Source organism: Adiantum capillus-veneris, chromosome 24, assembly GCF_014529385.1.
Source record: "Adiantum capillus-veneris isolate H3 chromosome 24, ASM1452938v2, whole genome shotgun sequence".
In the NCBI taxonomy this organism is placed as follows: Eukaryota; Viridiplantae; Streptophyta; class Polypodiopsida; order Polypodiales; family Pteridaceae; genus Adiantum; species Adiantum capillus-veneris.
Genome location: NC_140954.1, coordinates 100,087,570 through 100,114,873, shown reverse-complemented (window position 1 = coordinate 100,114,873; position 27,304 = coordinate 100,087,570). Strand labels below are relative to the sequence as shown.

At 41.4% G+C, this 27,304-nt stretch overlaps 1 protein-coding gene across 3 annotated transcripts; it reads left to right on the top strand.

Annotated features, from left to right (window-relative positions):
• Positions 1-20,992: 20,992 nt before the first annotated feature.
• Positions 20,993-23,679, top strand: LOC147426856 (uncharacterized). 3 transcript variants are annotated; one of them, XM_086498294.1, is made up of 2 exons: positions 20,993-21,061; positions 23,289-23,679. In XM_086498294.1, the coding sequence occupies exons 1-2, from the start codon at positions 21,032-21,034 to the stop codon at positions 23,493-23,495; spliced, it is 237 nt and encodes a 78-aa protein (XP_086354420.1). In that variant the 5' UTR covers positions 20,993-21,031; the 3' UTR covers positions 23,496-23,679. The 3 variants fall into 3 exon arrangements, 2 of the variants coding, with proteins under 2 accessions (XP_086354420.1, XP_086354421.1); XM_086498295.1 differs by having other exon boundaries at positions 20,999-21,061; positions 23,325-23,679; XR_015186152.1 differs by having other exon boundaries at positions 21,001-21,061; positions 22,719-23,426.
• Positions 23,680-27,304: the final 3,625 nt, after the last annotated feature.

The following is a 27,304-nucleotide window of genomic DNA, read 5'->3' as shown; positions in this document are numbered from 1 at the left end:
AATTAGCAAGGTAGCACCAGTTTCGTTCAAGGTGTAAGAGAACAAGACTCCAATGAGCACTGTTACAAATAAACATAAGCAAAACATATATCATCACAATAAATTAGAGTTCAAAATAAAATAATTTCACTATTGAAAACATTGCGTACCCTTCATGATAAGCCAGAACAAAAAAAATTGTCGTCTCCATGTTCACTGACTGGAAACAGTCAACTACTTCCACTAAAGATGTATCCTCGGCCGTCAAAATGACCGAGAGGTTCGAATCAAGGATGGCGACATCATCTTGCATATTCCAAGGCAAATTTGAAACTACAAAACTGTAAAGAAATTCGTGTCATACAAAATTGAATATATTAAAAGAATTTATTGTGAAAAAAAGAATAGCACGCACCAAAGCAAGCAATTAATGATTGAGTCTACGAGTTCCCTCGTCCAGTTCTGTAAAATTGCAATCTCGTGGGGGTGATGGGGAAAATATAGAATGCGTCCCCACAGAGGAAGGCCGACATGGAAATAGGGAAACAGCAATGACAAATCATCAGTGTTGTCGTCGCTGATGGAATCTACCGTTTGTTCCTCCATCATCTCAAGGAGTAACTGCTCCAATCTGTCACTATCGTCTTCTGTTGTGTTCCGCTCGGTGTTGAGACGGGTGCTGTATCGATGCATTTGTGTAGACACTTCATGAACTTTGACCTTGTCAATAGGTGGTATTCTAAGAATATTGTCCATCCGTCGGTCTGAAATACCAGCAGGCGGTATTGTTTTGTCATACTTGAACCTGAGAAGGCAAAGTGTGTTGATGTCTCGCGGCATCAATGTTGCCCTATGGACGTGGGCCAAGAGAATGTAGCTGTCCTGGAAAATCTCTACAAAAAAATCATCGGCGGCCTCGTGCAAGCATCCCATTGCACTTCGAGACCACCGGAAATTCAGGTTGTGTTGCTCGCAAATCTCGCAAACAACTCTCTGGAATGGCAGTTTAGATATTGCCAATGAAATGTGCTTTTGGAGCCTACGAAGTTCGAGTAGAACGCTCCTATTCTACTCGTATCTTCTTCTTCGCATTGTTGCCCGTAACTACGGCATGGTCTTGCCCGGAATCACCTGCGATGTTGACGGTTGCACTACAGACGAGCTAGCCTAGCCTTGTGAACCAGACTGGCCAGGATAAACTTCCTTGCTGTTTTCTTTGTGCGGGCCATGACCTGAACGAGAAGAATGCGAGGAAATATGGAAATCTGGATGTGGGTAAAAACGCAAAGTGACTAGAGACACTTCGGAAAAAACGATGAGAAAAAAAAAGGGGGGGGGGGGGGGGGGGGGGGTGTTTATATTAGCGGAATAAGTATAATGAGAAGAGGCGGCTGCATTAATCATGACATTGCGAGGTATGATGGGAAGCGTGCGAGCATAATGATTATGCGCCACGTGGCACATCGGGACTCAACACGATATTCGTGGTGCCGAAATTAGTGTCACTGCCTATTCGCGGTGTGGCACGACGAGGAAAGAAGCGCCCCAACGGGTTGCCCTAGCAACAACGGTATGTCGCGGCACAACGCGAGGAGGCGGACCCTGATGGTTCCGAATTGCAGTGTTCGCGTTGTGGCAAGACAAAATGTTGTCACGTCAAAACGCGATAAGTAACGTCCCGGTTAGTTTGACCACAAGTATCGCGCTGTGGCGTGACAAAAAGGCGTCATGTCACAACACGATACGGGGCGTTCGCGAGTACTCTGGACTGACCGTATCGCGTTATGACGCGACAACAATCTGTCGTGCCAAAACGCGATAGCGGTGCTTTTGTGGAGCGGCGGCACCAGTTTCGCGTTGTGGCTCGACCGTTCCACGGCGGCGGCTGACACGTAGCGTAATCATCACGACGACTGCATGATGCACGAGTGGCGCGACAAAAAGGTGTCGCGTCACAACGCAATACGGGGCGTTCCTAAGTACTCTGGATTGGCCGTATCGCGTTATGACGCGACAATCTGTCGTGCCAAAACGCGATAGCGGTGCTTTTCTGGAGTGGCGGCACCAGTTTCGCGTTGTGGCGCGACCGTTCCATGGCGGCTGACACGTGGCGTAATCATCAGCGCGACTGCATGATGCACGGTGGCCCCATGATGCACGTCAATCGATGTCATCAATGTCCTCGGGAGTCCTATAAATATGACTTGCTCTCCCATTTGCCCTTTGTTTGGATGTTGTGCTCTCTCGTCTATCTTCGCTTTTGAATTTTCGTTATGGACCCCTTCAATGTTGAAGCAGAGGAGGAAGTGCCTTACTCTTAGGATGCCCCCCAAGACAAACTATCTCATTTTCTATACCGCATTGAGCTTCAGCAGCGTGAGACAGAGATCAGGCCGATGTTCAATCCAGATTTTTCTTTGCATGAGTGGATTGTCTCCGCGCAACACTACCTATCAGGTTTTGAGCAGACCTACTAGCAGCAAACGTCCGATGGCACTTTCGAGATACAAGGAGTTTGTTTTTTTCACATGAAGGATATCAATTCGGACTCCTCCAAGCAACACATATTTTCTAGGAGTTGCCTTAAGCTGCCAGTACACTTGCGTATAACAGACTACAAGTGTACACTTCATAACCGCAAGTGTCGAGTGGTTGAATATTATGCAGGTTTTATTTTCTATTTGCATTTAATTTTGGATGAGCATGTTGATGCTGCAGAGGCCTCACTAGAGGATCAGACTGGGGAGGGTCAAGAGCCCAAGTCTCGGGGAAGCCTTTCCTTGCAGGTTTCAGAGGGAGTCCAGCTTCAAGAGGGTGCTTTGCCTACTAGTGTTCTACCTACCATACCTATTGGTGATTTGCAGTATGTCATGCTTAACGACATTATGGAGATTTTTGACCTTCGAGAGGACTATTGCCTTGCCATTGTGGCACAGAATCTCGAAGAGGATGATGTTGTCATTGACCCTGAGCAAGACAAGTATTCTGTTATAGATGCCCATGTAAATGACGATGAGTTCGTTGACCCCGCAAGTGCACTTGTGATGATTTACAATGATGTTGCTAGGTATGAGCGCACGCTTCCAACAGAAAAGGAGTTCATGGAAGTGCAAAAAAAGCTAGGGATTGAAGAAATGGGTAAGGCAAGCACTTCTTCATCATCTTTGGCCTCAACGTCCAATGCCCCCACTGGAGGTCAGGGCGGCATCAACCTATGGAATGAGGACTTACTTGAGGAAGATGAAAACTAGAAGGTAATCTTTTTTTATTTGCCTTACCTTTTGGTTTCTACTTATCTCATTTCATAACTTTAATTTGTTGCAGTTGGTGGTCTATGATGATACCTTCATTCCTCGCCCTTGTGGATGAGGCATGGGAGATTTAGGGAAGAATTCCTCTCTCGGCCAATACTTAAAGAATCTTAAGTATCCGAGTTTTTTGGTCTTCCATTCGTCCTTCTCCGATGACAACGTGGAGCTACCCTTGATGACGTTGAAGACATTTTCAAGATATTTAGGAGGGGCCGTCATTAGGTGGAACGCGGATAAAATAATGCTTTTAGAAAAAAAGGCCGCATTGTATATGTTTGGCCAAGGGCCAGAAATGTATGGTTTGCGTAGTCGCTATTTTTTGACTCAAGCAGCATATGGTTTGGCATGCGGAATCACTGACCCTGTGAAATTACTAGAGTATGACAAGCATGCTATGTTTTGCAATAAACAACCAATTGCGCATATGTCTACTGAATAAATGTCTCTTGTGGCTGTGGAGGTGGAGACAAATGTACTGTCGACAAACGAACCTACAGGACTAGGTTGCAAAAGACCAAGGCAAGAAGAAGACGATAACACACAGCAGGCAAAAAGGCCAGAATATTTTGTAACTTTTCCTGACGAAGATGAAGAATAGAGAAGCTCTAATGTATATTGTCGATGCCAAAAAATAGTACATTTTCTATCAAAACAATGAGTACATTATGTTTCTCACTTTTGTGACTGGTTGTCTTCTCTTGGCACAAAAAATTATATTGTGTTACAATGCGCTATCTTTAGGAAGTCTCAAACAACTTGGGTCGGAGTTGTCCAAGTTTTTCCAATGCGTTCTTTTTGAAGGTGCCACTCTGCATGTCGCGATTCCGCAGAAGATGCCTCCCATATTTCCTTCTTCCATCGTTTGCTTGCTAATCTCATTGCTTGGCCAATCTGACTGTCTTTGACACATTTCTTTCGGTGTGTTCTATGCATAAGTTTTTGATAAGTCCATTGATGTAGTTCCTCCAAACTGTTGGCTTTGTTTGCACCACCTTCGTGTGACGAGTGTGGCTGAAATAGCCAGTACGGGCTTGGTAGTAAGTTTTCTCCATACCTTGTGTAGACCATATAGCCAAGCTACCATACTACCTAGCAAACCAAGGCATGTGGCTGCATATGATATGCTGCAAAAAAGACAAGCCTATTGTTTATATGTAAACATATAATCACAATTTTATCAAATAAAGTAATATACCATATAATAAGTTATGTGTTGATTTGTCCATGCAGCTATGAAAGACCTGTGGAAGGTCTCTTGAGCGTCTTGAAACAATGTATAGTTAGTATCTCTCCAAGTATTGAGCTCACAAAACTTGAATATGGAATCCAAACTTTTCCACATGTTCGCTTTGCGAGTCCTTTCTACACCATTGTCTGCGTGGTCAACCACTACATTGTGCAGGTTTCTCCACCGGTTGTATCTCAATGTCAACCTTTCCTGAGCACTTTGGATTTTGCGTTTTCTGCCACTTGTTGGCATTGACAAGAAGAGACGGGCTTTCACACCGCCAATAGACAACTTCTTTGGCACATCTCGACCATTCTTAGACCTCTTCTCGTCCTGCTCTATTTTCACATGTCCTCCATGCAAGCCCATATCTGAGAAAACTGTTTCCAATGATAATATAGCCCTTTGTTTTGCTAATGCTGGTCGAGTGGTCCAAGAAAAACAAATGTACAGAAACATAAGTTTCTCAATGATTCTGCAGAGTGCATGCATCGTGCAAATATGTACTCTGGATAGTGGAATATCCAACACTGGGCGGAAGTTAAGGTCCTGTCTGGTGCTCTCCTCCAATTTCTTTTGTCAAGACCAATGACTCCTCCCATGCAATACAAACAAGGGATTTTACTTGTTGCTCCTTTTGAGATGTTGTACATACACTTTAGGGTTTTGAGATCTCCAGCCATATGCCACTCTACTTTGTATGAACCCATGCCTAATACTTCGAGTGTCTTTCCATTTCTCTGTTCGCTTATGACTTCAAGAATACTTGTTTGATGAAAAACCCAGTTAAGAATATCGAAATTCTCTGCAGGCACCTGAAATGGGAAAACCAAACCAATCAAATGAAACATGTCTAACCATTTTTTAAAGCAAAAACTTGTTGATATCAAACCTTGAATGTAGCTAATAAGAAAATATTGTTTTCGGATTGCACGCTAAAGTTTCTAGGGTCGTCTGAAGCAATGCTTTCATCTAATGCTCTATTCATAAGTGTTATTATGACACGCTCAACCTTTGTCTCTTTCACTAGCTCGAACTCATCCAATTTAAGCACAAACTTCAAAACTCCATTGCATTCCTCTTGAGAAACCTCGAACAATTGAACAATATATGTCTGCAAAGCTACTAAATCATAAAATATGTTATTGTATTTGTCATAGACCACTTCCTCTGTTGATGGTGATCTGTACATTGCTTCAATGTGAAAAGGAGTGCCCAATGTCCGAAGCACTTCCTGGTTGACCTCCAATCTTGTCTTTCGAATGGAGAAAGGATTTGGCAGCAACGTGTGCTTGAGATTGAACTTCTTACTTTGTTGCTGCATAGTTCTCTAAACAAAAAATTAAGTAAATGGACTATTTCCAAGTTTTCAAATGCTACACATATCCAATATACCTAAAAATTGCAGACATTTGATTTGACAGGTGAAGACAATTGATTCAAACACCAGACATACCTAGAAATTGCAGAATAACCTTTGTTGGATATTTCGGCTTCATCCAAAATTGACTGAACATCACATGTTTGGAGTTTATTCTGTTTCAAAAGAGTGTCAAGTTAATTAGCAACAATCTTGCAGTAGCGCTTATCGTCCAAAAGTCCGGCGACATCTTTGCGTTTTAGTATGAGACCATAAGGAATTGAAGAAGTGGGTGTGTTGCTGTCAATATTTGACTGAGGATGTAGCAACGATCTAATCATAAATATGAAAATTAAGATATAAAATCACAAATGTAAAGATGAATTAAACCTTCTTGAATGATAATCTTACTTGATTGCTTTAACCCTCTTCTTCAAAACCCCAGAACCAACCTTCAGCTGTTCAATGTCTCGTAAGCGTCGTTCTCTTAACCAAGGACCCAAGACAATATTTTTTTCTCTGAGATCCTGCGTGAGCTGCGTGATGATTTTGTCCTTGCCTTTCAGTTGCTGACCGCACTCTGTCACAGTTTGCGATCAAAAAACGGTAAGCAAGCGTGCGAGACGACTCCAAATATAAAGGATAAAAAACGATGAGACGTTGAAGTACCATAAAGAAGACTGGTTAACGAGGGCATTAAGGGGTGATTAGGGAACAAGGGGGTGGGACACCAAACGCGTTTCGCTCATAATGAGCTCATCAATGGTGTGGGTTTAGATACATATGGAGGGGGTGAGCAAGGCTTTATAGAGGGGCAATTTGAGGTGGGATGTTTTTTTTGGGGGGAAAAAAAGGGAAGTTAATGGAAATGTACTCAAGTACATAGGGAATGAGTAAGGTAGAAGGGGTGGTACTTGCTTTAATGGTAAGAGGTAGACAAGTTGTACCCAAAGACTTTAATTTCTTGCAGAGAATGGTGAGGGTGTGATTAGATGCCAAAATTAAAGAGGGGGGGGGGTATGATTTGATGCCAACCAATGTAGGGGGGAGAATTTAAGTAAGCAAGCAAACGATGTATTTGGTAAGCGAGGCTTTGCTAAAGCGAGAGAAAGACAGGGGATCATTGGATATGAGTTAAAGAGGGTATGCCAAAAATGTGGGGAGTATAGAGAGCTATATTAGGGTGGGGAAAGCAATTTATGAGGATTTGATGGAGAAAGGAAAAAATAGGAGGGAAGAAGTTAAGTGATAGCGTGGAAGGTAGGTACCAATGACTACTTCCCACTATGAGTAAGACCATTATAGAGGGCTGCTATATCAAGGGTTAGGGTGTTCATCGGGGTGGTGCAAGGCATGTACAAGGAGTTTATGGATGCTGGGCCCCGAAGTCCAACAAATGGTGGGTCTAGGTAGGTGCGAGAGTGTGGGGTTGCACTGGCAAGCCCGAGCAATGGGGTTACTGATACAGTGAGAGGGTAATAGCCTTCTTGTGGAAGGTGTGAAAGGTAGCTTGAAGGTCATGGGAGGTGTTTTCTTAAGTCGGAGTGATGGTTCCAAGAGGGAAGTACGGATCTGATAAGTGACCTTGTCGAACACATTATGCAAAAACCCTTGTGGGTAGCCTTTTGTCCTAAGGCGTTTGTAGAAGAGGCTGCGGATAATGAGGTAGCCATCCAGGGAGCTTTCCCTAATGATATATCTTTTGAGTTCATTGATGATGAAGGACACTTTTTGATGAGTAGGGTGCCAAGAGATCCAAGGGATGTAGTTATAGGCGTTTAGGGGTTTTTGGTGGCAATGGGAGTCCAACAGGCATGAGGAGGCAAAATTTGTACCTTTATAAAATTCTATGTCGAGGATAGTGGCGTGGTAGGGAGAAATGTGGCTTGAGATTTTAATGTGTTCTTGAAGTGGTTTCGCATAATCTTTCAAAAGAGAGGTGAGGGAAGTCAAAGAGCCAACCCATAAACCAAAGGCATCGTCTACATAGCGTTTGAAGTAAAGAAGGTTGGGATTGTGCAAAAGAGAGGAAGAGGCTTCTAAATGGCAAAGAAAAAGGCATGCATACACTACGGCAAAATTGGAACCCATAGCCGTGCCCTTAACTTGCTTCCAAAATTTTCCTTTGAAGGTAATGTAGTGGTGCGATAAGATGAGAGCCACCAGAGAGAGGATAAAGCGAGTTTTAGGGGGGTCGAAATGGGTAGCTATGGAGACTTTGAGGGCTAAGAGTCCTTGGTTGATAGGGATACTGGGATATAGAGCCTCAACATCAAAAGTGAAAAGGAGGGTATTGGGTGGGAGGGGGAGATTGTTAAGGTCTTGGATGAGGGTGAGAGAGTTTTTAAGGTTTTGCTTATACGTGAGGAGGATAGGGAAAAGTACAAAGTGAAGCCATATGGAGGCTTTTTCAAAAATATAGCCTTTGTAGGAGCAAATAGGCCGTGTGACAAGGGAGGGTTTGTGGAGCTTTGGGATGAAGTAGATGGGGCATGGTTTAAGCTGCTTGTTAAGGGGTGAGAGGATGAAGTTACGTTCTAATGCCGGTAATGCCGAAAATTGGATGGAAAGGGCGGAGAGGAGGGAGGCAATAAAGGGAAAGGGGATGGTAGCGCAAGGCTCATAAGTGGAGGTATCATTGAGGTGGGTGAGGGCATTACTTTCATACCAATCCAAGGGTAAGATGGCCAAGCCCAAGTTCTTGTCCGCGGGTTTTATTACAATTGAAGGGTCCAATTTGAGGCTACATAAGGCTTGTGCAACAAATCGGGGGGGCTTTGAAGGTGGGAAGAAATTAGAGTAGAGAAGGCGGCTAAGGTTAAGAAAGTTATTGTGCAAGATTAGATTGAGAGCGGGGTTTTCAAAAGGGGGTTTCCAAAAAGGATTAGGTATCTTGAAAGGGGAAGGTAGAGGGGTTGGATGATCCTTGAAAAAAAGTTTTAGGTTGAGAATTCTTGCCATGACGCCATGTGCCTTAAGAAGTGAAGAGGGGGAAGGATTAGGAGGGGGGGGGATGTACTTTAATCCTAAATCTAGGCATCGCTTTTCCGGGAGAGAGAGTACCTTAGGCGTAAGGTTGTGTCCCACCCCCTTGTTCCCTAATCACCCCTTAATGCCCTCGTTAACCAGTCTTCTTTATGGTACTTCAACGTCTCATCGTTTTTTATCCTTTTATATTTGGAGTCGTCTCGCACGCTTGCTTACCGTTTTTTGATCGCAAAGTTTTCAAATGCTACACATATCCAATATACCTAAAAATTGCAGACATTTGATTTGACAGGTGAAGACAATTGATTCAAACACCAGACATACCTAGAAATTGCAGAATAACCTTTGTTGGATATTTCGGCTTCATCCAGAATTGACTGAACATCACGTGTTTGGAGTTTATTCTGTTTCAAAAGAGTGTCAAGTTACTTAGCAACAATCTTGCAGTAGCGCTTATCGTCCAAAAGTCCGGCGACATCTTTGCGTTTTAGTATGAGACCATAAGGAATTGAAGAAGTGGGTGTGTTGCTGTCAATATTTGACTGAGGATGTAGCAACGATCTAATCATAAATATGAAAAGTAAGATATAAAATCACAAATGTAAAGATGAATTAAACCTTCTTGAATGATAATCTTACTTGATTGCTTTAACCCTCTTCTTCAAAACCCCAGAACCAACCTTCAGCTGTTCAATGTCTCGTAAGCGTCGTTCTCTTAACCAAGGACCCAAGACAATATTTTTTTCTCTGAGATCCTGCGTGAGCTGCGTGATGATTTCGTCCTTGCCTTTCAGTTGCTGACCGCACTCTGTCACAGTTTGCTTCAAGCAAAAGTTTTCTTTGTGTGCAAGGTCTCTCTCAAGCTTAAGAATATCACTTCTGGCCGCCAAATGGTTGGTGTAGCCATATAAACTAGAATAACCGTCTCCTACAGTAGTTCAGCAATGACGTTATGTTTCTGAACGGTGGAGTTGAGTTGGTGATAGGATGCTCAGGATACATCCTGCCATCCACCCAAAGATTGACGCTTTTTTTACCTTGAAATCTGAAGTTCTCTTTTGAAGCCTCGGAAAGGATGCCTCACTTATTCTTCTTGTGGAGGGGCTCGTATTCTCTAGACAGTTCGATATGCATATGATACACATCGTTTTGACTCCTCGTCTGAGTTCTGTGTGAAGATGATAATGAAATTGAGACGACTTGGTTGAGAAAGCTCAAAACAGAGGAGAGCGCAAGAGTGGAGCAAATGGAAGAGAGCTCAAGGGAAGAGACTGCGCGCAGGCAGAAATCAAGAGAGACGCGAAAGTGAGGAGAAGAATAACATTCAATGCACCTCGTTGAGCGCCAAATCTTAGTTTTGAAAAATCCAAAAGATTGAGATAATCGGCGTTCAATTCGGAGCCGTCGTATGTTATCATTGTCTAAACACTTTTTGAGAGTTTTAATAAACGTACCCCCCAAATCTGATATCCGAGTTTTTTTGAAAGTGAATATCAAAAATGAAATTAGGGACTTTTTATTATCTCTCTCTAAGCTGACCTAGCATTTCTTACAAGGCCCATTTTTGAGTCCAAACTTTCCCTAATGTACACCACTGAACCACGACAATCGGTATCCCAAACACTCTTAGGTAAAAAAATCTAACACTCTTTCATGAAATCTCTCTCTCTCTCTCTCTCTCTCTCTCTCTCTCTCTCTCTCTCTCTCTCTCTCTCTCTCTCTCTCAGTTTCCAATATTTTGTTCGATCTCAATTCGATCTAACATAGCTAATGAAGCACTCTAGTTATTTGTTGGAGCCTGTTCGTGTTGTGTAATCCCACCTATAAATTTTGAGATTTCCCTCTAAATTATAAATTTATTATTTGAAGGTGATAAAAGATACAAAATTAAGAGAAACTTAGTGCCAAAGCCTTCAAATATAGTCAATTTACCTCTAATATTTACTTGGTAAGCCTAATGTAGTTTTTTTCTTCATATATGAAAGCACCCAGTCACATCCCTACCCTTGCATAGGAGAATCCAGGCCGTAAGAAGATATGATATTCCTCTTGCGCATGGTGCTCTCTCTCGTCACAGTCACCAAACCCGTCCAAAAATAACAAAAAGCTGATGCTTCTATAGGTAACATAGCCGTCTAAGTTGCATTACACGTTATACGGTGTACATATAATAGGTCTAAAACAAGCGTACTATATGACATTGTTGATTATCCGGTCATATTATACGGTGCCACATCAGCAAAATGGGTATAATTTCTTGGTATTTTTTATCAAAATAATAGCTATTATTAACGAGAATCCGTGCACTTTGTGTTCATTCTAAACAGGCTCTCTCTTCAAAAAAGTGTCTTGAGCTCACCTAAAAAAGTGAGATCTAAAGTACCCAAAAATGAACAAAAAAAATCTCTTGATTTATTGATTAGAAAGTAAAATAGATAGTTAAAATAGAAAGAGAAATTAGTTACATGTACTTATTTGAATTTAGCTCACTTAAATTCCAGGTTAGTGAAATTTAAAAATTTGCTTTGTGCAGAGTTTATCTCACACTTAGAAGTAATTTAGGTAGAGTAGTTGGTGATTGCTTGCCTTGTGTAGAGGAAATTCATACTTGCAAGTGATTTAGGGTGGCTAAAGTTAGTAATTACTTGCCTTGTGTGGAAGTATGCTCAGACATGGAAGTAACTATGGCTAGATTTATCTAGTGGTTGTTTGCCATGTGCAGAGTAATACTCACACTGGAGGCAATCTAGGTAAGATAAATAGTAATTTCTTGCCTTGTATAGAGGTATTCTCACCCCTGGAAGAGTTTGAGGTAGGATAAGTAGTGATTACCTACCATGTGTAGAGTTTGAATCACACTAAGAGGTCATCTAGGATAGACATTGCTTCTTCTAGCACTATCTGTAAAATTGGTTTGTTTCCTGGCTGGTCCTTGAAGATCTTTGCCTCATACACTAGATCTTTGAAAGGAGGATGAGCTAGTGAGACTTCCTTTACATTTGCATAGTGCCCTTGACCAAGTTGGGGGTGCCTACCAGGGATTTCATTGACGTAATCACGATCGTGTGATAACATTAATAACTTTAGTATTTACACAAGAAAATCACGTGATCACATTAATTATTAACGTGACTTTGATTATGATCTACATAAACCCATAGAGCCAATTAGCCCGTCGGACTTCTAATGTTTCCCTGCGGGTCTCGTTGGGCTTTTTCATTTCCCCTTTGGGGCCACCGGGTATTTACACATACCTGACGGACCCGTTGGGGAAATGAAAAATCCTGACATGAGTAATTATATATAGTAAACAGTGTGCTTACCACGGTCCTTTAGCTACGCAAATCCTTGGGGAGTGTATCCGAGTACCGAGTATAGTCATCTCCTTGTGAATTGACCTAAGGTTACAGAGTTACAGGTCCTTTTTTTGGGCCGAACGTGATTCTTAATTTGGTAACCACTTCTAACAAAATTTAATTCCTTTACCAAACATAAAGGTACGAAACTAATACAATTAAAAATTTGGAGAGTCATGCTCATTGCGACAAAGCCATTGGTCCAAATGAGGGCTGTAATTGGTTTTAGAAGATGAGCATATGTAAATGACGAGTCAATAGTCAAGGGTTGGATGTCTTGTACTAGTGCATTGGGCATATAAAGATCCTTGAAGTTTTGCAATTTCACCATCATAGATTTGAGCTGATATACACTGTCACTCCACAATATAAGAGCTATAATCCTTAATTGGGTGAAAATAGCTTTTATATATTGAATTGGCTGCATAAGGGGGGGTACAATCCTTCACTGGGTACAAGTAGTCCTCAATTGTGTGATTATATTGAAGATTTATTTGCGTTTGTTCATGCATTGGTTTATACAGAGAGTGCATTATGTATTATAATAGATTATTAGTGCATGAAATAATCAATCATATATTTTATTGCTTTTGTTTGTTTTTTGCAAACAACTCACATCGTTCAGTGTAGAAGTTGATTATTCCTTGTAGCATTTGAAATTAGATGTGTGTTATTGTTTGCAAATTAAAGTGCACATACAAATAATCATCATAATAATAATTGCATTGAAAATTTAATAACATTGTTGTGGTTATTATGTCGTGCATAGAGTGTATTGCAATGTGTATGTTTTCTCACAACATAAGTGACCGATATGTGGATTGACTAGCATGCATTAAAAATCTCGTATTGTGCATTTTGGTTACTTTCATAGTGAATGGTTTTTTAATATATATTGAAAATAATAAAAAAATTAAAAGTGAACATCTGGTTCTTTTGTCTTCAATTTTAATTTAAAAGCAATGGATCAAAATGTGAGCACAAATGGTACAAAGATGCCAAAGAATAAAAAAGATCCTGGCAAAGAGTGGGATTATGCTCATAACATATGCGGTCGATATATGGAGTGGTAATGTAAATTTTGTCTCACAAAAAATTCAGGCGGTGCACTATGTATCAGGGACCATTTTTTGGATAGCGTTAAAAAGAGTTGTAAGAAATGTGAACATCCTCAAGCACCTGCAATTGCAAAGTGTTTGAGAGAAGAGCTCGCCAAAAAAAGTGGCAAGAGACAACAGATATATAGCTTTGTGGTTGCAAGTCAAGAGTTCTCAGAGCCAAATATTAACTCCACAGATCCTGTAGTGTTTCCAACTAACCTTGGAGAACAACTTGCACAGGGGGAGGAAATTTCAAGCAGCGTCCTTTTAAGCGTCACAATGAAGGTGGACTTGGTCAAATGCGTCAAAGATCATTACATCAAAGCTTTCGAGTGCAGTCTCTAGAAGAAGCACAAACTGTATATGGAGGGCCAAATAACATCATGATTGGAAGGGAAAGGTCCTGTCTCTTCCATTGGGAGCAAAGTCTACAGAAACATACTAAAAAATATATAGCCAAAGAAAAGTTTAGTATCCACAAAGACATGTGTGAGACTTGGCGCATCAAGGACAATGGGTCTGGCAATGAAGCAAGCAGAAGCAATTAGAATATGGTGGTCAAATAATGTTGCAAGTGAGAATATCAAGTCACTGGAGAAATGGTTCAAGTGGTGGGAGACAAGGATATCTCATTGGGGTAGCCTACACAACGAAGTATGATACAATCATGAGCCTAACTTTGACCTTCTCTATTTTTTGTTTCACTGATTCAAAGTTTTTTGTTGGTGGAATGCAAATATCTATGAGTCCTTGGGAAAAAGCTCAAATTCCTAGTACCAATTTGTCAAAGACCATTCATGCATCTTGGCTTGCTGGTTAAGGGGGTAGTAAAAAAAATTTAGAGAAACATTGGCACAGTAATTGCATTCTCATAAGCAATTAAAAAGCATATGCAGTTGTAGGCAGACAATTTGATTGGTAACAAAATTTTAAACCATTTGTCAGCAATAAACATTAAATTGCAATATAATCAAATGCATAAACAGCTATAAAGGTAAAAAATTAAAAAAGTATGGGGTCGCTAATTTAACGATCGAAAGGCACTAAAGATCGACTATTAATACCATGGATAAGCTTCTTAATTTTCTCTGGTCAATTAAGTTGTTTAATCGTGAGAGCCAAGTATTTCATGTTCGAGGGCTGACTAGAGGCTATACCTAGAAGACCTTGTAGTTAAGCTATGATAAAAGGAATTTCTTATGAAATCATCGCCTGACTGATTACCTTTTCTTTGACCCCCCAAAGTCTTTTCACAGTGATTCAATTTTGATGTGTGTACTTATTTTGTATGCCTTGGGTTTTTTGCTTTTCAAGGAAAAGCGTCCACACTAGGAACTTCTAGGCCTCTAGTACCATAGGCGATACATGTGAGTGAAGTACCCAATCAAGCTCAGATTTCTCTTCCAGCTTAAGATTTTACATTGTGGCACTTTGATTTTTTGTTTGTTCATTTTCAGCATTTTAATTTTGTAACTTTGGGGGGGTCATATAACACTGTTACACCTTCCCAGGCTCATCACACTAGTAAACTCCCTTTATAATACTTAAACTAAAGGTCAATAGGGACTAAGCCCGCTAGAAAGTCCTAGTACATTTCTCACAATGCTGCCTAAATCGGATTAAGAACCTAAGTAACCATTGATTATTAGGAAGGCATTCCCAATGGTATTAAGAGAAGATCTCTAACACCTAGCTTGGTCAAACTAGCTTAATCGGACTGCTTGATTTCTAAACCTAGACAAGTGATTATGACAAAAAATTACATTGAATTTAATGTTTGGTATTAAGCAAATGCGCTAAATATTATGCTACCAATCATAATCAAAGCAGACAAACATGGATGAAAAAAGATAAGGGGCAATGCTAATGGATAAGAAACACCTGTTTGTGTTGATGGTCGTGCTTGATTTGAAAAGTGGATGAGAGAAAGATTCCATGAAGGTCCAAATCCTAACAGCAGCAACACGTTATTGTACACACTAGGAAACACAAAGAATACCTCTAGGAGGCACATCAGTGGGAAAAAAGAACTTTGGTAATCACTCAACTCTAAAATAGAAACACTCCTATTGTACTAATCCTACCTACCCTCCATTACTCGAGTGATGAGGATCAAAGGTGTTTTATGACATAGGTTTCTATTTCAGTGTACCAGATGTGAATGTGTAGGTCTGGGTCAATGTGTTGACTTTTGTTGTGCATACTTGTTTGCTAATTGCTCTTGCTCTTTATTTATTTTTTTTGTTTTTTGTGATTATAAGGCTTTATATGTACATTCCCTAAGATTGGGAGATTGAGAGGTCAGGGAAAAAGGTTGAGAGGGTAGTGAGTGAATGATGACTATCAGCAAATACTCCCCCCTTCCTTGGGTAGATCATACCGTTTGAAATGTGCTCGTCACCCTTTGAAACCAATTGTTCCAGTTGGTAATAGGTGAGGATTTTTGCCATTAGTTTTCTATTACCTTAGGTGTCTCGTCGAGTTGCAAAGGTGGTAAGGTACTCTCCCAGGATCGAACTTGAAGTGGTTCATAAGGTGATTCTTGAACAGTGGGAGGTATGGATTTCTTTGTAGCTTCATGGGGGTCCACTATTGTAGGTGGAGGCTGTGGAGAAGCTTTTACCTCTATGGATGCATTACATGAGGAGCTAGAAGCTTCATGGGAGTGTCAATTTTTTGAAAACTTTTGATTTGGAGCTTTCTCACATAGTTTAGGTCTTCCTAAGTTGCATGCTCAAACTAGAGTGTTCACTTAGATGTTTCTAAGTTTTATCTATCTTTGCAAGTTTGATACATGTACAATCCCTTCAGAACAACAGCATTAGTGTATAAAAAAAAGTACAACCCAACCAGAACTTCTATATATGTCATTCTTGTAAAGAAACCTACAAGGCTACAACCAAAAAAGTACTATTTTTGCACATTTCAAAGTTAAATACTCAAAACAATTTTGCACATGCTACAAGCACTACCATCATTTCAAATAAAGATTCGCCAAAAGCAATAATCTTTAGGGTCCCAAATAGAACAAGGCAAAAAGCATGCCATCGAGGAGACTGTTTTACAAGGAAATTCCAAAATGGAGCCTCACAAAGTGTACAGATCACCCACACCCACCAAAATGTCAAAACAAATTGTGCAAACTACTCGGCATTTCTATTTTCTCTACTTCTTTGAAGGCGTATACCGTCGGGGCTGATTCAAGATGAAAGTGAGATCTCTTTCACATAGTGTTGGTTGATGTATAATCATATGTTGCTTACCATCCAACCCAAGAATCTGTGTGTAGACAAAGTATAAATGCTTACAAGCTATGTAAGATTTTGTTGCTTTCTCCCGTCCTTGAAAATCAGGGCATGTACAGTAGGGCTCCATAGCCACATGCACATCATATACATCTTGCGTTAATATCTTGAACACGGCATGACGATCAGGCACCATAATTATCTCTTGTACAAAACAAGCTTCCATACATGTTCCTATTTCCATGCGCTTATTTGCCTCCTTAGAGACACCGGACCTCCATTTTTTACTGCGCTTGCTAGAGGTTCCCATTGTCTCCTCTTTCTTGACAACCTTTGGATAAGGAGCTCTAATCAAAAAACCTGCCCCTAGCAAACCATCATACTCCTCCTTTGATACACTTGTTCCACTCTCTACTAGCCAAGTTGTTGGCCTTTCCGGTGGTGACAATACTTGTTTGGCCACAACTTCAGTGTGTTTCACATCATGGCCACAAAACCACATCCATTGGTGTTGCCTCTGGTCTTTGTAAGTTCTATCTCCCCAAAAGCATGGGGCCACAAGTCCTGAAGACCTAATTTGCATGACATTCTCACATCTTCTCCCTTCAAGCACACCAAAGCACTTACGAGAGACATTTTGAGGCATTCGTCTGATTGCCCAATGACCCCTTGGCATAGCAATCTCAAAATCACCTATAACATATTCACTAATAGAGGGTGCGGTGTCATCTCTTATGTCATTATTTGCATGAATCTCCTCATCTGTGGAATCTGCATTCACATCAAATTTCTGTCCCTCTTTCTTCATGTCCGTACCAAAAAAAATCTTTCGTGGTCGTCCATGCTCTTTTCGTTGTCTAGACTCCATCACATAACCAGGCTTATGAGAAGTTGTTTCTGCAAACCCTCTAGCCTTCTTTCTTTGCACGGTTTCCCTGTCTCCATGCAATAAAGTTTGCCCATAAAATGGTGTGCCTGCAAGTGCTCCTTGGAGAGCATGTGCCAGGGCAAGTGGGCTGAGAGTTTTCTCTTTATTTCTTGATCTCTCTAGATATGTTTGCATATCCGGACCAAGCCCTATGTATCTACCAGTCAGATAGCCATGTTTCTTTGTGCATTGAATGTAAGCATTGATGACATCAGTGACGCATGCATCATACAAGGAAATTTTTTTACTACCCCCTTCACCAACAAGCCAAGATGCATGAATGGTCTCTGACAAATTGGTACTAGGAATTTGAGCTTTTTCCCAAGGACTCATAGATATCTGCATTCCACCAACAAAAAACTTTGAATCAGTGAAACAAAAAATAGAGAAGGTCAAAGTTAGGCTCATGATTGTATCATACTTCGTTGTGTAGCCTACCCCAATGAGATATCCTTGTCTCCCACCACTTGAACCATTTCTCCAGTGACTTGATATTCTCACTTGCAACATTATTTGACCACCATCTTCTAATTGCTTCTGCTTGCTTCATTGCCAGACCCATTGTCCTTGATTTGCGCCAAATCTCACACATGTCTTTGTGGATACTAAACTTTTCTTTGGCTATATATTTTTTAGTATGTTTCTGTAGACTTTGCTCCCAATGGAAGAGACAGGACCTTTCCCTTCCAATCATGATGTTATTTGGCCCTCCATTGAAAATTGTACGCACGGCAGCCCAATTTGCTCCAGCCTCATCAGCCATAAAGCCTGCAAAGTCTACTGATGGATAACCTTCTTGAGCCAAAACATCATTAAGAGATCTCCAAAACAAGACTTGTGTGTCTGTATCCTCCTCTTTGGTGTCACAAACCACTATAACCATCAATCCCTTCAAACTAAAGAAAATAAAAAATCTTAGCCACAACAAGTCTGCATGATGCAATGACAAAATGCTGCAACACATAAAAAAACAACCTTGCATCATAGACAGAGCATGACATAGTTGCTCATCCATCTATTATGTGGGTGTGATCAAAATGTACCCAAGAAGCACTCAAATCTCCATTTCCTCCTCGATGCATGCGATTGACAAGGTCTATACCAGACCCTAGACCTTTTGTTGACATCTTAAAGATGTAGCACTTATCATTTGGGCCACCTTGTCCAGGGAAACGACTCCCATGAATGTAAGGAAAGTGACATTTTTTCTTCAAAAGCATGATGTGGTCAAACCCATCCCCAACAATCGAGTCTTGTTGTCTTTTCTCAGTAGCTACCATTACCTTAAATCTATTAAAAACAAGTCAAAAATTGAAATAACCTTATTGCACTGAAAAATCTAAATGTCAAATGTTTTACCTTTGATTCTGAACTAGTGGAATCATTTCTTCCAATATATTTGAGAGCTCTGACTCCCCCATTTTTAGTTCATCTGAACCAACAATAGCGTCAACCAATAATTGTCTGGCGACAATCATCTGAACTCTTCTTGGTCCACTGCTTCTATCCACCTTCAAGACACTTTCAACCATCTTCCGTATTCTCTCTATTGTGGCTCTTGACGTACCTGCTTGAACTTCATGCAAGTGATGACCTATGTGAATCATCATTCTTGTAAGCTTTGGATCTGAGGGCAAAATGTAGTACACTTTACAAGAACAAGGACTCTCACAGAAAACAACTTTTTTGCAATAATGACAAGTGATACGTAGGTTTTCGTCTTCACATAGAAGCCCTTTGCTTACTTGCTTATCCAAGTAACCATGAAAGAAGGATACATTGAACTTGGTGTTGTTCAAATAATACGGGCAAAGAACTCTATGACAAGCTAATGAGCCCAAACAATAACTAAGCCTAACAGTACAATTTATGGACATGTTAGTTTTATGCGGCCTAGTCCAAAGATGACCATCAAATTTTTTCTCCATCCCTTCCATCCTCTTACAACCTTCTTCAGCGGGGGGTAGCTCAAAGGAAATGTCACCATCATAAACTTTTGGAAGTTCAGTCACTTGTTTGATTTTCTTACTAATGTTTATCAGATGTTGTAGTCTGAACATGTTTTGCTACCTAAAATCCAAGGGATAATGGGAGTTTTTTGTCAAATCATGCATGTCATCATCATTGGAGTCCAATCTTTTTTTTTAATCAACAGGCTTTGTTTCCTCTTGCATTGATGGATTGTTTATCTCAAAAAAATCTTCTTTTGCACATGGACTGTTGTTGATGCTTGTTATGCCTGGCTTAGCACCAAAATCACTCTCACCACTATCTATAATATAGAGCATATCACTAGAATGTTCAATGAAATACTCAGAAGAGAGAGTAGAGTCCAGTAAAAAGAGCTCATTTATATCTCACTCTGAAGGGGTTTCGATATACATTTTTTCCAACCAGATGTAAACTATTTCTTTCAAACAGGTAAATTTGTACGTTGGAGGAAGAAGACATTGAAGGTAATATCTGCTGAGCAAGAGTTTGTTGTGTCGAAGCTCTACTTCTCTAGTGTGAGTCTCTTTTCCAAGTGTCCAAGAGATAGTTACCGTTGTCCATCTCCGTAGCAAGGCAAAGGAAGCAGCTGCTTGTCTAGACCTAATAAAAATTTCTTACCAAAATATAAAAATTAATGTTAAAAGAGAATGCATATATTTTTACTAATGTAAGCTATTTCGCAGTAAGAGAGAACAAATCTTCTTCACAGAATCAGTGACTACCACATCATAAATGATGACGGCTACAATCATAATTTAATATCCTCTCATGGTTGTTTTATAAATAATACCGATGGCTACAATCATAATTTAATATCCTCTCTCCAATCATAACGTTAGGTAAAAACCATATATTTACGAGGTAAAAGAGACTCGCAATCATTACACATGCAGATCATTCCACAAAATACAACTATTTTCAAGAATATAAACACAAAAACTAAGTGGTTCTTTTTGGATAAGTTTGTAGGTTACGAAAAAAAATCCACTAAATTTCACAAAAACCTAGGTTTTTTCGACCATCTAAAGTTTGATAATAAAACTGATGGAAAATTACCAAAATACCCCTCTAATTTGTGGAATATCCCAAAATACCCTTCAAATTGTTCAAAATTCCTAAAATACCCCTGGTTGTGAGAGTAAATTTATCCAAAGATTAAAAAAATTGTAGCTTTTCATAAGAAGACTGATTGTCTACTATCAATACAAGATACTAAAACTAGAATTGGAGCCGGTTATTTACGCTTTGGAGATGAATTGTTTCATTATTTTTAGACATAATTCTATTTTTTTGGGAGGTAATTTGTGACAAATTACATGCTAAGTACTAAAAACCGGATCTCGATTGTCAAAAAATAATAAAGATTTGGAAATCGTGAGCAAGCGTATTTTGGGAAATTTTGAAATTTGAGGAGTATTTTTGGAATTTCCACAAATTAGAAGGGTATTTTGGTAATGTTCCCTAAAATTAAGAGGATCTCCAAGTTTTAAAACCCTAAAGTTACTAAAAACCTTAACTTTGGAAAGCTTCTCATCTGTGAAAAAATGGCGCGAGCAAACCAGCGAGCAAACCAGGTAGACTTTAGCATTTGCTCTCCTCCTCCATCTCTCCCTCCACACCTTCTCCCCTCTCACTGAGCACTCTATCCATCTGCGCACGCAAACGGATAGCGTGCTTAGTGAGTGGGGAGAAGGTGTGGAGGGAGAGATGGAGGAGGAGAGATTTATTTACTTTGCTGTTGTTGAATCGCCGAATCCATGTCTTCTCCCTCTCCGGTGCGAGCACGCTGTCCATCTGCACGCGCGCGGACAGATAGTGTGCTTGTACTCGGGCTTTTCGTGGCTTGTCTATACTGCGTCGAGGGAGCACAAGGGTCGTTGCATCATTCAGTTGTTTAGAAGAGCTATGCTCTGCTGTTCTTGTGGGGGAGGGCCGCCTTCTCTCCACAGACACGGCCCTTTTGGGGGAAGGAACATCTGTTGCATGCATGGAGCGATCCACATTGGGTGTAGGAAAGCGACAAATGGATACTGGAGCAGGGGATGTTGTGCTAGGTTCATTTTTTGAGCAATCTTTATTGGGGGTGGGATTCGCTGCTGCCGGCGAGACATGGGGTGGAAGGAGATTGCAATCTCCACAATGCCAATCTCTCCATTTGCATGGTTCGCTTGATGCGGAGATTGCACCAAGCAGTCTACTTCTGACATGACCATTCTGAGAAGGGCCCTATCATGGTCATCTAAAAACCACAGAGCGCCCTGGCAATGGCATCTTCCTAGTTGGATGAAGGCCTCCTCAACCTTTGAAATAAATGTGAGCTTGCTCTTCCTGTCAAGGTACTGACTGCCAAGGTACTGGGCTATACAGCTAGTGATGCACCACCTAATGCAGTTGGAAAATAACAAAACAAAAAAAAGTGTCAACGTGATTGTATTCAATGTGTGGGGATTACGCAACTGAATTATCAAACATGCTCATTTCGATGCAAGTCTCTATCTTGCAAAAGAACTGCTTGAGTAGGCAAACTAGGTAAGAAGGGATCCATGCAGCGGCCCTGCTTGAGAAGGAAAACTAGGTAAGAAGGGATCATGTCAAAAAGTGCACATAACATGAAGGAAAAGGTAGCAGGGAGTGAGTGTCGTCCAGTGTAATATGCTGCATAAGTCCCGGCATAGCCATAGAGTGCTGCACGGACTTGCGGCATTCTCAGTTCAGCAGTGATGTAGTTGTGGCCCCCCTGAAGAATGTCGCAATGGCGCATTGTATGCGGACGGGAACACAGGCAAAGGCATGCTAGATGTGTTCACATTCAGGCTAAGGGCAGTTTCCTTGTAATGAAGCACCCCGACGGTGGGACTTTGGGAAAAGGAATCCTCTTTTGAGGAGAATACACAGATGTTGCCATTACACATGAGCCTTTGGGCTGATTCGCCTTCAATAAAACATTCATCGTTTGTCCTGGGGCTAATAGCACTACATCTGTGTCAAATGGCTCCACATATCTATGTCAAATGGCTCCACTATCGTCAAGGTATGATTTGCCACATAAAAATACATCGGGAAGTTGACTGCTGCATTGATTATTCTCAACAGATATGTTCTCTTCTTTTTCACATCCAAAACCTGAGTTCCTGCACCCACATTCAAACACATTAACTGGATGCCTCAAAAACAATAACCAGTCTACGTCACAGAAGATCATGCATAATCTTGTCTACATGACCTTTACAGGACAAGGCCATTCACCCACATTTTGTGCATACATACATAAGCTAGCATGGGCTGAAGGGGCTGAAGCTAGCATCCGCTCCCTTGTCAACAGGCAAACCGATATGAGTTCATAGTGGCCATGAAGGTGTATTTTTCTTTATTACTACATTGTAAGTACAACAATAGTCTGCCCTAGGACTTCTATTTATGCGCACATGAGTTGTTACAGCAAAATGCAAACTCTCTAAGTACTAGTCATGATAGACTTTTTAATTTCATGTGATTTGTACGCAGCATTCTAGTTTATTTGACCACGTTGTGAGATGGATGTCTACATATCTCTCAGCATTAGTCCATTGGTACATCTGGTTGATTCCAATGTAAAATGTTGATCAGGATGTGAAGTTCAGTGTGCAATGCATGACTTATATGGTGTTTGGCCATAGAGAGAAGTGTCCGGTTGAGATTTTCAGTATCTGCTTATTTATTGGTTGTTTTTGCAAGTGTACTTGAGGTCAATTGCTCTTCTAATAAGGGAGGGTGTATCACGAAATTGCTGACGTGGTGACCAGCTTGCTGATGATATGGTAGGCTGATGACAGAGTGGGCTTGCTGATGATATGGCAGGCTGATGACAGTGTAGGCTCCATGCAGGGTTCATTTGGCAGCTTGCATGAGCAGGTATCCATCAAGTTTACACATGTCCAGTTGTTGCACGAGAAGGTTTCCACATGGGCAGTTTGCAAGTTGGTCCATGGCAAGTTTCCACTTGGACAGCACTTGCATGATCACAGCTGACAGAGTTGTTTCTTGTAGCTACTTGACAAGTGGCTCATCTATTTTAGAAGTTGTCTGACAAGTGGCTCAGTTACCTGAGCCCCAATTGCTCTAGATGTCTATCTAAAAGGCTTTAGCTAGTTGTAACTTAGTTTTCATGTAGAAGAGATGCTTTTCTTAAACTGTGCCATGCGTTGGAAAGAAACAGTATCTCTCTCTCTCTCTCTCTCTCTCTCTCTCTAGATCTGGCCAAGTAAAAATGTATTTGCATTTTTTTTCACATAAACTGATGTACATTGGAGTGAGCCAGCCATGAGATTCAATGCCAAACTACTATAACTGCTTCTTGACCAACGATAAATACTTCATGTGCCATGGTACTCAACGCCACGCATTTTAATTGCTCAACTTGTTTGGAAGGTATGTCATGATGCTCAACTTGTTTGGGATAATAGATACACTTCTTTAAAAAATTTAAATTGCAAGTACTTTGAGAATGAGTATGTCTTCAACTACTTTACTTTGAAGGTGCCTTAGTTGAAGGTTGCAAGTTATGCATGAGTCCATGTTTTCAAATAAGCCTTTAATTTTCATGTGGGAAGTCTATTCAAGTTATGGATTGGGTTACAATTTGTATAATGCCCTAAATTCCCATGTGGGAAGCCTTTGCAGAGGTGGAAAGTTATGGATGGAATTTTGGCTTGAAATATGAAAGGGATCGGGGAGCACCACAGACGGAGAGTGAGAGAGAGAAGGAGACACACGACACACAAATATAGGTGGGGAGACTCAAAGAGTGAGCAGCCCCCTATACACTTATGCTATGTATAAGGTATACAAGTCAGTGGGCGCCCAGACTCTGGGCGGTTGGGCAAGGCACAGGCGCCTATACCCCAACAACCTCCCACTTAAAGGCGAATGTGCCTTTAAGCAAGGGAACCTAGTCTAAATACTACAAAAGGCTAGAGAAAACCGCTCTCAACCGATGCCCATTGGCTGGCTGTGATCGTGTGCATCCGGTTGTCCTGCTCCCGTGTAAGTCCATACAGCACCAGACGTACCGCACACGTACTGCAAGTATGTACGCAATATCTGCATATCTCCCTCGTGCACTATGCCATCATCAGTCAAAAAATGACTGACAACCCCAACTGCAAATGCTCCCACTGCAGCTGCGATATCCGGTCTCAAGATCAGCATCTCATACATGAGACCACCGAATGTCGATGCAATGCTAGCGGGCCCTGCTAGCTCTACGGAGCATGCATCAACATATATATCCCTGGCAATAGGCATTTCTGACTAACAAGGCGTGTCAACCACATGCATCTCCTGACTGTCCGCAAAAGATGCATCAACCTGTCGTGCAACCTGAGAGCAAACCAGCTGCTCTAGGTGTCTGCTGGAAGACATATCCTGCACAACTATATCCCCATGCTCACTGTCGAGCATAGAAAGGAATGACTGTATAATCGCTCACGTCTCAGCCTCCTCTACAATCATCCACTCCAAACATGACCACTCAATCTGTTGTGACTCACTAGAGCTCTCATGCTCTAACTCTGTATGCATAGACTCTTGCACAACTTCCTTCTGTCGTGACTCACTAGAGCAAGACCACTCTACCTGTCTATCCTGCATAGAAGTATCTCGCACAACTGACTCTCTGCTTTGCTCAGTCACTAGCAAAGCATGCATGTCTGACTCTGTCACCTCTCTGTGTGACTGCTCAAGTCGTGCCCCAACTGTGTGCACAACGAGCTCACTACTTTGCACTCCATGCAAAGCACCCTGCAACCCATGAGCAAAAGAGAGTGTCCAGGTCTCTCGCTCTCTGTATGGCTGTAACAAGATTGAGACTCGACCATCTCGCACCAGTACTACGTGCAATGGGTACCATGTGCCAACTCTAGCACCTCTCGCAATCACTAGCGAACCCAAATGCAACGCAAAAGATCGCTCAAGCAGCGATACCCGACATCCACTATCCCGTAACTGTCTGACTAAGATCAAATCCCGTCTCAGATCTGGCACATAACGCACATGACGCAGGGTAAATCTCATACCACTGGGCAAGGACAAACATACGTCTCATGCACCCTCAATGTCATACACAACAACATCAGCCATGTGCACACAACCAAGTCTCCCAGTAGAAAACGTGCTAAACCACTCACGATGCGACGTGACATGGAAAGTAGCATTTGAATCTAGTAACCAATGTGAAGACAATGTGCAATCTGATATGCAATCTGTAGACATAAGATCGTCTGAAGACAAGCTAGATGTAAATGTGACATCGCCGTCACAAGCATACTTAGTAACCACCGTACTGATCTCACTAGCATCTGTCATGCCCAAATCTGCATCACGCATCTGTCGCCTCCGTTGTCTCAAACGCCTGAAACATCGACGCCTAATGTGCCCTCTATGTCCACAATGCCAACATGTCAAGTCTCTATGCCGTCGAGACTTGCGTGTGGGACCAATCTCTCCCATGGACATAGAAGTGGGACTAGACTCCCATGTAGACATGGATATCGAGTACATAGCATGTAAACTCTACCATAAAGCATGAGTTGCATTCTCTCTCTCGACCTGCCAGTAAACAGACTCAACCAGATGCAAACGAATCGTAGACATGGCTAACTCATCAAGATCCTGCCAATCATCATCACACATAGACTTGGGCTTCGCCGATAAACCACGCAAGGGTTTATCCTGCCCCAAATCTGCCAATGCAACAAGCATATGCTCCTTCCAAGCAACAAAATCTGCACCATCAAACTGTGTCAGACCATAACGCTGGAAGTCAAATGAAAAATCATCCATAATGCTCGCAAAAGAGCAACCAACAATGAGTAGCAAATGTCAACCAAATCATCCCTAAACTGGCTCGAATCGCATCAACAAAAGTCTGCAAATATGGCTCAAAACCTGATGCAAAATTGCACCAATTACCATGCAAAACCTTGCACAAAATCACAAGTCAATATGACTCGAATCCGGCTACCTAGCTCGTAGCCACACAAGCATACATCACAATATTCACTCATGTGAGTGTGCCAAGATAATTGTACGCCTGTCAAACCGTGAGCTAATCACCAAGCTCACATTTTGCCGTATCCATGTATACACGCACAAATCTCCCACCTGTAGAGAACACCATACGCAAATGCTAAGTGCAACCTGCAATCTCTACCTAGATCGCATAAATGATGCGCATAAAACTCCTGGGAAAATTTCACCAGAGTTTCGACGCACAATGGCTATCAACACAAAATAACCATTGTCCTGCAAGCTCAATACAATGAGCAATGAATGCGCATCAAATTACACTCAGCATACATGCATAAGCTCTGCAAACCTCTGTCCAGAAAATGCTCACAAAGAGTACCACAGGCGACCATAAATGTCATCCACAACCAACCTCTGCACTTGCTCACAAGATCTACTGCTCACCACATAAGCATACATAGAGCATTACCCGCTCAAAGACCATGTATGCAAGCCACAACACTGCGGAAGAACCACTCAACTGCAACTGGCAACACCTGTGGGAGTACTAGACTCAACCTGTACCTGAGATTCAAACCCGATCTTGTAACACCTCATATGTGCCTGCTACCTGCAGTGTGCACGGGTAAGCTGTCTCCAGCAAAGAAAACAACAGAGCCCAAAACTGTCCTGAAAAACAGTTCTGTGTTTTTAATTTCAGACCCACTTGCACTCCAAATCAGAAAACAATTCCTTCTACAAAGTTGTAGAGCTTGAAGCCAGCTCCATTTTGAACCAAAAAGTTTTGGAATCGGAGCTTTGTAGCTCAAGTT

Coding starts and splice junctions, on each gene's coding strand:
- LOC147426856 (XM_086498294.1), top strand. CDS start 21,032: ATGGCGCGAGCAAACCAGCGAGCAAACCAG. Junction 21,062..23,288: donor CAAACCAGCGAGCAAACCAG/GTAGACTTTAGC, acceptor ATGATATGGTAG/GCTGATGACAGAGTGGGCTT.